This window comes from Nycticebus coucang, chromosome 16 (assembly GCF_027406575.1).
Source record: "Nycticebus coucang isolate mNycCou1 chromosome 16, mNycCou1.pri, whole genome shotgun sequence".
NCBI lineage: Eukaryota > Metazoa > Chordata > Mammalia > Primates > Lorisidae > Nycticebus > Nycticebus coucang.
In genome coordinates, this window is record NC_069795.1 from 12,757,172 (window position 1) to 12,769,574 (window position 12,403).

The 12,403-nt window shown below is 36.0% G+C and overlaps 1 protein-coding gene across 13 annotated transcripts in view; it reads left to right on the forward strand.

The window, feature by feature from the left end:
• The window catches only part of SYNJ1 (synaptojanin 1), a 92,745-nt gene that overhangs the window by 30,261 nt on the left and 50,081 nt on the right, over nucleotides 1-12,403 (forward strand). For all 13 annotated transcript variants that reach the window (XM_053564836.1, XM_053564837.1, XM_053564841.1 and 10 more), the window contains exons 5-10: nucleotides 893-1,118; nucleotides 1,794-1,877; nucleotides 7,144-7,205; nucleotides 8,997-9,093; nucleotides 10,408-10,577; nucleotides 11,836-11,917. In XM_053564836.1, coding sequence (XP_053420811.1) covers nucleotides 893-1,118; nucleotides 1,794-1,877; nucleotides 7,144-7,205; nucleotides 8,997-9,093; nucleotides 10,408-10,577; nucleotides 11,836-11,917 — 721 coding nt within the window. The remainder of the gene's footprint in view (nucleotides 1-892; nucleotides 1,119-1,793; nucleotides 1,878-7,143; nucleotides 7,206-8,996; nucleotides 9,094-10,407; nucleotides 10,578-11,835; nucleotides 11,918-12,403) is intronic.

Consider the following 12,403-nt stretch of genomic DNA (forward strand, 5'->3'; position numbering starts at 1 on the left):
ATCCCTTGAGCTTGGAGTTACAGACCAGCTTGAGCAACATCAAGAACCCGTTTCTAATAAATATAGAAAAATTAGTTGGGTGTCATGCCTCATGTTGAGGCAAGAGGATTGCTTGAACCCAGGAGTTTGAGGTTGTTGTGATGGCACTCTAGAGTGGGTGACAGAGCAAGACTCTGTCTCAAATTACAAACAAAATAAATTTAAATAGAGCTTTATAAAAATCAAGCCTTAAAAATAGAGCTTTATAAAGTGGGGTGGGGAGGTGTATAGGTAGTACTTTTTGTAACAAGTTAGGTTATAGATACATTATATATAAAGACATAACAGAACTGAGGCACTGGTGCTTCTTTTGTATGGACCATAGATAATATATCGAAGGATTTCATTTTATAGCCCAGTCTTCTGATTCATAGCATGGTAAATATGAATGAATTGATTTATTTTTGGTGCCTTTTAATTTAACAATATTAAATTAATGTTCCAGGAGCACTGTTTTAAAATTTATACTTCAGGCTGAATACAGTGACTCACGCCTATAATTCTAGCACTCTGGGAGGCCAAGGCAGGTGGATTGCTCGTGCTCCTGAGTTCAAGACCACCTTGAGCAAGAATGAGACCCCATCTCTACTAAAAAAAAAGAAAAGAAAGAAAGAAAAAGAAAAACTAATCAAGTATGGTGGCGCACAGCTGTAGTCTCAGCTACTCAGGAGGCTGAGGCAAGAGGATTGTTTGAGCCCAAGAGTTTGGAGTTGCTGTGAGCTATGATACCACAGCAACTACCCAGGTTGACAGAATGAGACCCTTGTCTCCAAAAAAATAAATAAATAAATAAAATTTATACTGTGTTATTTAGTACTCAAAAAGCTAATACAGTTGTTTCTTTTTCTGTTAGGAATCAGTCTTTGCATTTGCATCTTAAGCACTATGGTGTGAATTGTGACGAGTGGTTATTACGCCTCATGTGTGGAGGAGTAGAAATCAGAACAATTTATGCTGCTCACAAACAGGCAAAGGCTTGCCTCATTTCAAGATTAAGCTGCGAACGAGCTGGGACCAGGTTTAATGTTCGGGGAACAAATGATGATGGTCATGTTGCTAATTTTGTAGAAACAGAACAGGTATATAGTATTTTATCTTGCTTAATTTGTCTATTACAGGAGAGGCACAGAAAATACTATAGCGTGTCCCAAAGGTCACCATACATACACAGGGAAGATAGGAAGTTGTGGATGAATATGCCTTTATTTATAAAATATCCATTATACATTTTCACAACATTTTAAAAAATATTTCTTTACGTGTTGATATATAAATATTAAAAATCTGTAAAATATAATGTGAGTTTGTTAATTTTTCCTTTGGGACACCCTGTCGAATAACAGACTTTTATTTGATTTAGAACTCATTTTGACAGCTATAATATTATTTAATGAATGTCTTGGGTAACTTATTGACCTTAAAAAAGGTTTCCCTAGAACAAACTTATTTTTTTCTTTTTTTAAAGAACAAAATATTAAATGAAATATAAAGGTATGTGTGTAAAATATTGAGATTTAAGAAAAGTTCCCTTTTAAAAGTTGTGATTCTTAAGCTTATATTTTTGCTATTACTTTGTTTAATATTACTCAGTAGAAAAAGGTCAGTAGTGACCTATTTTGGATATTTTGAATAAGACAGCTATGGATGAGAGATAAAATATAGCTATTATAGAACAGATTTTAGTAAATGTGGTTTTTTCAATACAGACATAACTTTTTCTGTGGAAATAATTTACCTATTATTTTTCTTTGTAGGTCGTGTACTTAGATGACTCTGTTTCTTCCTTCATACAAATCCGAGGATCTGTTCCATTATTTTGGGAGCAACCAGGGTTGCAAGTATGTGTTTGACATTCAGTTTTTAAGTTTTTGATACTTTCTATATTTTTCTAAAGTTTTGGAATAGTTCATCAATTTATTGATAGTCCCGTTGTGCCATTTAATAATTTTAGCTTGCTTCACAAATAAACTTCTATTAGAGTTCCTAGAATTGTCTTAGATATTTTTTCCTTTAATGCTATTTCAAATAGCCATAGAAATTCAGCTGCTATATTTAATTCTAAAAATTTTGAGCTCTTTATAGCACTTGGATTCTCAAAGTGATCCCATATTTATCATCTTATTATCTTAGTATATAATAATTTAATCTCTTTAGGCAGAAGAATGTAGTAACTAAAATAAAGCCTCATTCTCAGTTGGGCTACTTATTCTATCACTGCCAGCTGTGTGATCTTGAACAAGTGATTTAACCCTCATGTTTCCTTACCTGTAAAATGAGAATAATAGTACTTACTTCATGGAGCACCGTATAAAAGCTAGCTGTTGTTGTTATCTATATATCTGCTACTGGAATTTTATAGTTTATATGTAGTAACTTGTTTTCTTCAATGTTTTCTGAGTTGCTTTCTAGTAGGCCTTCGTTGAAATAAATGCCTAATTTTTTATTATTTATTTTTTCATTTATTTAGAGACAATGTCTCACTTTCTTGCCCCCAAAAGAGGGCTGTGGCGTCACAGCTCACAGCAATCTCAAACTCTTAGGCTCAAGAGATCCTTTTGCCTCAGCCTCCTAAACAGCTGAGACTACAGGTGCTTACCGCAACATCCAGCTATTTTTTAGAGATGGGGTCTTGCTCTTGCTCAGGCTGGTCTCGAATTCATGAGCTTGAGTGATCACCTACCTCAGCCTCCCAGAGTGCTAGGATTATAGGCATGAGCCACCATGCCTGGCCTAAATGTCTAATTTTTTTTTTTTTCTTGAGACAGAGTCTCACTATGTCACCCTTGGTAGAGTGCAGTGGCATCACAGCTCACAGCAACCTCCAACTCCTGGGTTTAAGCGATTCTTTTGCCTCAGTCTCCCAAATAGCTGCAACTTCCAACTCCTGGGTTTAAGCGATTCTTTTGCCTCAGTCTCCCAAATAGCCACAGTGCCTGGCTATTTTTGTTGTTGTTGTTGTTGTTGTTGTTGTAGTTGTCATTGTTGTTTAGCAGGCCCTGGGCTGGGTTTGAACCTGCCAGCCCCAGTGTATGTTGCCAGTGCCCTAGCCACTGAGCTACATGTACCAAGCCACCACATGTCTAATTTTTAAAACATGAAGTCCTGTAATCCCAGTACTTTCTAAGGCCAAGGTGGGAGGATTGTTTGAATTTAGGAGTTTGAGGCTAGTCTGGGCAACATAGTGAAATGTGCATCTACCAAAAACTAAACAAAATAAAATATAAGATTTTTATAAATGTAAGGTCATGGCTCAAGTGGCTAAGGCGCCAGCCACATACACCTGAGCTGGCGGGTTTGAATCCAGCCCTGGCCTGCCAAACAACAATGACAGCTGCAACCAAAAAATAGCCAGGCATTGTGGTGGGCACCTGTAGTCCCAAGCTACTTGGGAAGCAGAGGCAAGAGAATCGCTTGAGCCAGGAGTTGGAGGTTGCTGTGAGCTGTGATGCCACGGCATTCTACCCAGGGCAACAGCTTGAGGCTCTGTTTCAAAAAAAATAATAAAATAAAAAATATAAGGTCGTGATATTGGATTGCTTATAATGGTATAATTTTGCATTTTATTCACAACTTTAGTCCCTAAAGCATGTCATATTTCCTTTGGGCCTATGTATATGTAGGCCAGTATGTATAATCCAGTAAGTTTTGTGCCTCAGTCTGAGAAAAGAGAAAGAAAAAAATAATCTTGCAGCTGGATCTCTTACATTCTAGCTTGATTATTGTAGAAAAAAATTACAGACCACTTGAACTTTTTTAGTAATACATTTCATTCTGCTCTACAGAAATTCTTGACTTGTCAAGACTGAGACTAGTTCGACTTGTTTTATCTTTTGTCTTGTAGTGTAACTTAATAGATATATCTCTGCCCAAATCTCCCATAGGAAAGAATCCCAACCCACCTTTCCTTCTCCTAGGGGTAACTTAAATAGATGTATCTCTACACAAATCTCCCTTGGAAAAGAATCCCAACCCAACTTTACTCCTAAGCTTTCATGATCAGCAATGGGTGTTTAGAATATTTGCTTTAAGAACATTCCTGAAACCTTGATTTGATAGAAGGTGAATGCTCTTTTTTTTTTTTTTTCTTTTTGTAGAGACAGAGTCTCACGGTACTGCCCTCGGGTAGAGTGCTGTGGCGTCACATGGCTCACAGCAACCTCTAACTCTTGGGCTTACGCGATTCTCTTGCCTCAGCCTCCCGAGCAGCTGGGACTACAGGCGCCCGCCACAACGCCCGGCTATTTTTCTGGGGCAGTTTGGCCCGGGCTAGGTCCGAACCCGCCACCCTTGGCATATGGGGCCGGCGCCCTACTCACTGAGCCACAGGCGCCGCCCAGAAGGTGAACGCTCTTGTTTTAGGGACAGGCTAGTATGGGCCCTTTGTTTTATCACTTTCTGTGTCATTTTGTTAAGAAAGCAGAATTACAGTGTTTGATTATTCAATAAGGTTGGATCTTGAGTAGTTGTAATGAGAGATCTCCTTGCGTAGGTCTTCCTTGCTACTTCCTTCCGTATGCTGTGGTCTCCCCACATAGACAGCCTGGCTGGTTAATGTCATGTGTGATAGGCTGAAAACTATGGAATTTAAGATCATGCGTTTCTTCATAGAGATGGGTTTTTGGTTTTCTTTTGTGACATGGTCTTGCACCGTTGTCTAAGCTAGAGTGCAGTGGTGTCATCATAGCTCAGTGCAACCTCAAATTTGAGGGCTCAGTCTGTCCTTCTGCCTCAGCCTCCCAAATAACTGGAACTACAAGTATGTGCTACCATGCCAGGCTAATTTTCTAATTTTTTTGAAGTGATAGGGTCTCACTATGTTGCTCAGACAGGTCTTAAATTCCTGGTCTCAAATGATCCTCTTTGCCTTGGCCTCCCAAAGTGCTAGTATTACAGGTGTGAGCCACCATGCCTAGCAGAGATTATAATTTTTGGGACAGTGAGACAGTCCAACAATTCTGCCAAATTGTCACTAAGCTATCCTATTATTGACTTGGGTTGGGTTGAGTGTTAGGGTCAGTGGTTTTCTTAGTTATTTGTTGTCTCAGTCTGTTTTCTGTTCTGAAACTAGGTAATTTATACGAAACATAATTTATTTCTTGTAGTTATGAAGGCTGAGAAGTCCAAGGTTAAGGGCTTCTTGCTGGTAGGGACTCGCTGCAAAGTCCTGAGACAGTGCAGGATATTACAAGGCAAGAAGAGAGAGCTCATAAGAGGCAGCCAAATTAGTTTTCTAACTTACCCAATCTTGTGATGACTAACCAACTCCATTGATAACCCATGAATCCATACCCCTTATGTCTCAATTACCTTTCAAATGTCATTGACATATAATGTGAGGACAAAGTTTCTAACCCATGAAACTTGGGATATACATTCAAACCACAGCATTTAGCTTAGTAGTTTTTGTAGGCCGTAGGAATGGATTAGTCTTATGAGTGTCTTTTACATCAAAATATTTTCCCCATCATTCCAAAAGAGAAGGTAGTAACTGTTATTTTATTTAAAAATTCAAGTAGTAACAGAATAAAAATATATGATTGATTTTAAGAAACTGGAAAAATAGATAATTGATTTGTAAAAATGAAAGTACCAAATTCAAAGATTGATTATCCATAGAAGGTCAACAAGGACTTTTTTGTTTGTTTTTGAGACAGAGTCACTTGCCCAGGCTAGAGTGCTGTGGTGTCAGCCTAGCTCACAGCAACCTCAAACTCTTGGGCTCAAGCAGTCCTCCTGCTCCAACCTCCCAAGTAGCTGGGATGACAGGCGCCTGTCATAGCACACAGCTAATTTTTCTATTTTTAGTGGAGATGAGGTCTCATTCTTGCTCAAGTTGGTCTTGAACTCTTGAGCTCAAGTGATCTTCCTGCCTTGGCTTCCCAGAGTGCTAGGATTTGGCAACCCTGCTCCTATACCCCCTTTAAAGGCAATTTGTTCACAGATTAGCAAAAATGAATTTGGGGCAACCTTGATCCCTGTGTCTTATTGTGAAATGTTAAAAATAAAGATATTTCTTCTTAGTATCTGTTAGATCTTTCTTAATTCTTCCTCATTTCTCTGCCACTTTCCAAGGTGAGAAAAGAAAAATTAAAATAATATACAATAGTTAAATACCTTTCATTTTGTTTAATTTACTTAGTCTAAAATTCCTGATTTTGTAAAATATGCAGTTATTATAGTTGCATGACTATATGATTGACTTGGTAAGTTTGCTTTTCTAGGAAGGAATGATATTTTGAATTAGAACGTTTAGTGAGGGAGAAGTGAATAGAGTATTCAGCATAGAAAATAAAACACATAAGACATTGTATGGGTAGTCTTGGAAGAATAGGAATTTAAGTTGTAAAATCACATCTGCATCTCTTTTGGAAATAGTTATGTTGAACTAAGAGGGAAAATTATTTCACTTGTATATAGTTCAGTTTTTTTTATTGCCCAAAGGGTAGTAATATCTGTTAATTTACACAGAGGTATATAATAGTAGTTGAGCTTAAAATAAGGTAATGCATATGAAAGCACTCTTAAAAATATCTTTCATCAATAAAAGTTCGTATTGATTTACAAGTATTTCACAATGGTATAATTTCTAGTTCTTTTTTTAATAAGCTTGCTTTTTAAAAAATAAGAGTAGGGGAAACCTTTTGGAAGTTGTTTTTTTAAAAGAATATTGTGGGCTTGGCGCCCATAGCACAGTGGTTATGGCGTAAGCCACATGCACCAAGGCTGGTGGGTTCGAACCTGGCCCGGGCCAGCTAAACAACAGTGACAGCTGCAACAAAAAAATAGCCGGGCATTGTGGCGGACCCCTGTAGTCCAGCTACTTGGGAGGCTGAGGCAAGAGAATTGCTTAAGCCCAATAGTTTGAGGTTGCTGTGAGCTGTGACACCACGGCTCTCTACCGAGAGCGACATAGTAAGACTCTTGTCTCAAAATAAATAAATAAATAAGTAAGTAAGTAAATAAAATAATATTGTGAATGAAAATCAATAATTTGATTAATCACTTTGTGATCAGTAAGTGAACCATTACATATTATAAGCAGTGGTATTTCTTTTGTCTACATACTGGTTTTTGGTATGATTAAATGTATTTTTCTTGCTTAAGGTGGGATCCCATCGTGTTCGTATGTCAAGGGGATTTGAAGCTAATGCACCTGCTTTTGACAGGTAAGACTGATTATTTTTATTATTTTTATTATTTTTTTGTAATCTTTTTTTATTATTAAATCATAGCTGTGTACATTAATGCGATCATGGGGCACCATACACTGGTTTTATAGACCGTTTGACACATGTTAATCACACTGGTTAACATAGCCTTCCTGGCATTTTCTTAGTTACTGTGTTAAGACATTTACATTCTACATTTACTAAGTTTCACATATACCCTTGTAAGATGCACTGCAGTGTAATCCCAAGACTGATTATTTTTACATAGTTCATTTACTGATTCAATTCAACATCTTTGCCTCTAAGTAAATTTCCTTCTGACTCCTAATAAACTGGAAGACTAGGATACCTAATACTGTGATTTCTAGGGATGATGGTGCTGGAAGTGTGGGTTTTGGTCTCGACATTAAAACATCTGTGGGTACAGGACCCCCTAGCAACAGGTAGCTACTAAGTACTTGAAAAGCGATTAGTCCTAATTGAGATATGCTGTAAGTATACAATGCAAAGCAGACATTAGAGGTAGTATAAAAAAAAAAAGAATGTAAGATAATCTCATTAGAACATTTGTCCCTTGATATACATGGAGGATTGGTTCCAGGAAGCACTTCCATTCCAAAATCAGTGTATACTCAAGTCTCACAGATAGCATTGAAGAATCTGTGTATGTGAAAAGTCTGCCCTCCATGTTTGTAGATTTTGCATGCCAAGAAGATCCTTGTTTGGTTGAAAAAAGATCCACATGCAAGGGGACCAACTGAATCTGTTTTATATTGATTACATGTTGGAATGATATTTCAGATGTGTTGAATTAAATAAAATTAGTAGTACTTCTATAGTTATCTACCTCCTTACATTCACTATTTCCTTAAATTGTCTTATTTTTCATAGACTAGACATGCATTACATGTATGTGTCAGTACAGTAGGCCTAGTTCTTTTTGTTGACCACCTCTGTGGTCCTTTTGTTGACCAACTTGTTATAATGCCTTGGGTGGTCAGCTTTCAGAGGTTCTACAGTAGCGGTTTTCAACCTGTGGGTCGCAAACCCTTTTTAACAATGAAAATACATTGAGGCATTAGGAAGGTGAGAACCACTGTTCTACTGTATACAGGGTGTCCATGAAGTTCATTATATTAACTTTATGAAGTTCATTATATCAACTATTATCGTTGTAAATTTTAAATTGCACATGAACTTTATGGACACCCTGGATTTAATTTCATCTGTTTCTTTTTACTTTTTTAATGTTCCTTCTTGGAAGTGTAACATTATCAATACAGCTCATGTTATATTTCCTTTGTTGTTGCTCTACATAGCTTCTGGGATGATTAGAACTGCAGGAGAGAAAAAAGATTCATATTTGGGGCCTAATTTTGTGAAAGCAGCTAGAGTTAATAAGGAGGTCCCTCCATATGCTCAAGGAGTATGTGATGTCCTCATACATAAGGTGCAGCCTTCGCCATCTGCCTGTACTGCTTCTGTAGCCAAGCTAAAAGCTTGTGTCTGTCTGGTCTGGTGCCAGCCTCAGAGTGGGCCGAGAGCTGGAGGTCTCTGTTGCTGTAGCATAGGAGAGAATCCAGCACCCATAAGTCACAAAGAAAGCTGCATTCGTGGGTTTTCATAAACTCAAAGTTTTAAGACCATGTATGATGAATTTGTACCCAATTTTGCCAATTCTGTGAGTTTGAAATACTGCCACATAGATTCTGCTTAATAATGGATTCTTGTTTACTGAAAAAAAATTAGGCTTACCCATTTGGCATGTTTATTTTCTTTCTTTATTAGGCATTTTAGAACACTTAAGAATTTATATGGTAAACAAATAATAGTAAATTTGCTTGGATCTAAGGAAGGTGAACATATGCTCAGTAAAGCTTTCCAGGTAAGTATGTCATTTCTTCTTTTGTCCTGGCCCATGGACATCTATTTTTTTTTTTTAAATAAAATAACACAATAATCAAATTCTCCCAGGAAGTAATTACTTTCTAGAGAAAGGTTGGGTACTTATTGGAGCCTTGAACTCTTTGGGCTATTAGGAAATAGTTTAGGTTAAACTAATTTTGCTGAAACTGAGATTATGAAAGCTTTCAAGGCAGTTGGCACTATTTTCTAATCTGCTTATTTATTTTGTAGAGAAACAAAAAAATACCATCCCCACCAAAATGTTCATTTATCACTAGCAGAGAAATGTCAGGCAGTTCCTTATTCATCTGTTCATTACTTTGCCTACTTCCTGGAAACCATAGTCCTTGTTTTTAAACTATGAAATTGAGAATAATGCATTTATATACATGCAAAACTATACCTTTTTGTATTAGAGAAAACTTGAGAATTTCAGGTGCAAAAGAATCGAAAGAAATGCCTGATTTCTGGGTCCAGGGGTGGTGGATCATGCCTGTAATCCTAGCACTCTGGGAGGCTGAAGCAGGTGGATTGCCTGAGTTCAGGAGTTTGAGACCAGCCTGCGCAAGAGCTAAACCCTGTCTCTAAAAATAGCGGACATTGTGGCAGGTGCGTGTAGTCCCAGCTACTTGGGAGACAAGAGGATCGCTTATGCCTAAGAGTTTGAGGTTGCTGTGAGCTATGACACCGCGACACTCTACCAAGGGCAACAAAATGAAACTCTATCTTAAAAAGAAAGAAATACCTGATTTCTAAAGAAAAATATTTTAATGTGCACTTACTGAATCAATAAAGGCTTAATAAATGGTATTATATAAGATTATAAATTTAAGTTAAATAGTTGGAAAACATTTTCTAAAGTTAAATTTCATAATTCTAAAAGTAACTTAATTATTTAGCTATTTTTTTCTGTTCACAATAAATATTGTGAATAAAAGGCTTATCCTTTAGAGAATAACTTTTTATGGTAAAAAATATTTGTGTATATTCAATGAAGGTATAAAAAATTATTTTGTCAAACTTTGATAGGCTCTGTTCTTAAATAAAATACTTTATTTTCATTTTAGGTATAAAAGTTACTATATTTCTGTTATAAAATGCTGGTGATTAGGAATAATTTTTCATTTTCTAAACTAGAAAAGAACATTATTTAAGTTCCCTGATTTTAATTATATCACCTAATCTCTCAGGTATTAGCAATTTTCCATTTTAAAGTGTGAGGTTTTATGTATAACATTGTATCAAGATCTTATTTAGTTAACCTTTAGATTAATATTTGCCTTTTTACTTGCAGAGTCATTTGAAAGCTTCAGAACATGCTGCTGATATCCAGATGGTGAATTTTGACTATCATCAAATGGTTAAAGGAGGAAAAGCAGAAAAATTACATAGTGTTCTTAAACCTCAAGTCCAAAAGTTTCTAGATTATGGATTTTTTTATTTCAATGGAAATGAAGTTCAAAGGTTTGACTGCTCTTTTCTCTGTTCTTAGGAACTTGGTATAATTTTAAAATTATTCTTAACGAACTTTTAAATTTACTTTTTAAATTCAGGTTTATAATTAAATATCATTTTTACACTTGATTTCAGGCTTGTTTTTCTTTGAGCTAATAATAGCAGAGGTTACATGATTGAGCACATAGTATGGGGAAGGCAGTGTATTTGATCTTTACATGTATCACTACCAACAGTTATCCAGATAGGTTCTATCATGGTCATTTACATTTGAAGAGATTGAGACAGGTTGTAATCTGCTACAAATCACATAACTGTTAATAACAGTATTACAGCTAGAATTTTTCTAGCTGTCATCTATGAAACTATTTTACTTCTCTTTTAATACTAATGTTTTACTATTTCTTGACCTCAGCAAAGACTATTAGCGCAAATGAAAGTAAAAGAAATTGTTTACTATCTATAAATTATAGATTTATAATTCAAATCTTCAGTTTTTGCGTGTGAAATAGAGAAGACAAGTAAATATTGAAAGATTTTAAGTGCATAATAATGGGTGAGGTAAACTTTAGTGAACAAAGATCAGATTTTTAGTTTTTTTCAATTTGTATATAGTTAATTTAACACATATTATAGGATAGTAGAGATAATAGATCTTCAGTTTTTCAAAATTCCTTCCATGAGATTATTATTCAAAGAGCTATAGGATTATAAACATGAATGTATGTTTAGCTCCTAACTACTTGCCTAATTAAAATCAGGATGTGACGTAAGTGATAAATATATGGCAAAATGTTAATAGTGGTAGACTCTGGTGAGTGTCTGGATGTTCATAGTGTAATTCTTTCATCTTTTTTTGTACAATTGAAAATTTTAATAGTAAGTTGGGGGGGGGGGCGGCACCTGTGGCTCAGTGAGTAGGGCACCAGCCCCATATACCAAGGGTGGCAGGTGGCAGGTTCAAACTTGGCCCTAGCCAAACTGCAACAAAAAAATAGCCGGGCATTGTGGTGGGCGCCTACAGTCCCAGCTACTTGGGAGGCTGAGGCAAGAGAATCGCCAAAGCCCAAGAGCTGGAGGTTGCTGTGAGCTATGACATCACGGCACTCTACCGAGGGCTACAAAGTGAGACTCTGTCTCTAAAAAAGAATAAAATAAGTTGGAGGGGAAAAGTGGGCACTACATTTTAATAACCTCAATTATTCTTAGTTTGTTTTAGCTTATTTTTGTTTGAAACTAGCAGTTTAACTTACTGAATTTGTTACAGATGCCAGAGTGGTACTGTTCGAACAAACTGCTTGGATTGTCTTGATAGAACAAATAGTGTGCAGGCATTCCTTGGCTTAGAGGTAAAAAATAAATTAAAATGTATGTGCCTTGTTATGCCCCTTTAAGTACTTTTGTCTTAAAATGTACTTTAGTATATTTCATTAGGTGCTTTTCAGAAAATATGAATTAAATTATGCTTCATTAAAGGCATTTGTTTGTCTCTTTTTCCTATCTTTTTTTTTGGCCAAATTCCCTTTTGATTTAAAAGTTTCCTTTACTTTCTCTTTATATTCACTTCAGGTAGTTTGTTTATTTACTTTCTTTTTTTTATTTACTTTCTTCTGTTCTTTAACTTTCCCTTTTTAAAACTACATTCATACTTTTCCAACCATTGTTTCTTTGGGGGAAAAATATATATGTGTATTTGGCTTTTTATTCATTATTGTCTTTTAAAAGTCTGTCGTAGGACGGGAAAGTCTGTTTTCACATGTACAATTTTATAGGATTATGTTTTCGACAGTTTTTAACCCAGTCCAGTTTAGTGTTTTCAAAGCAGTAGCTACAAA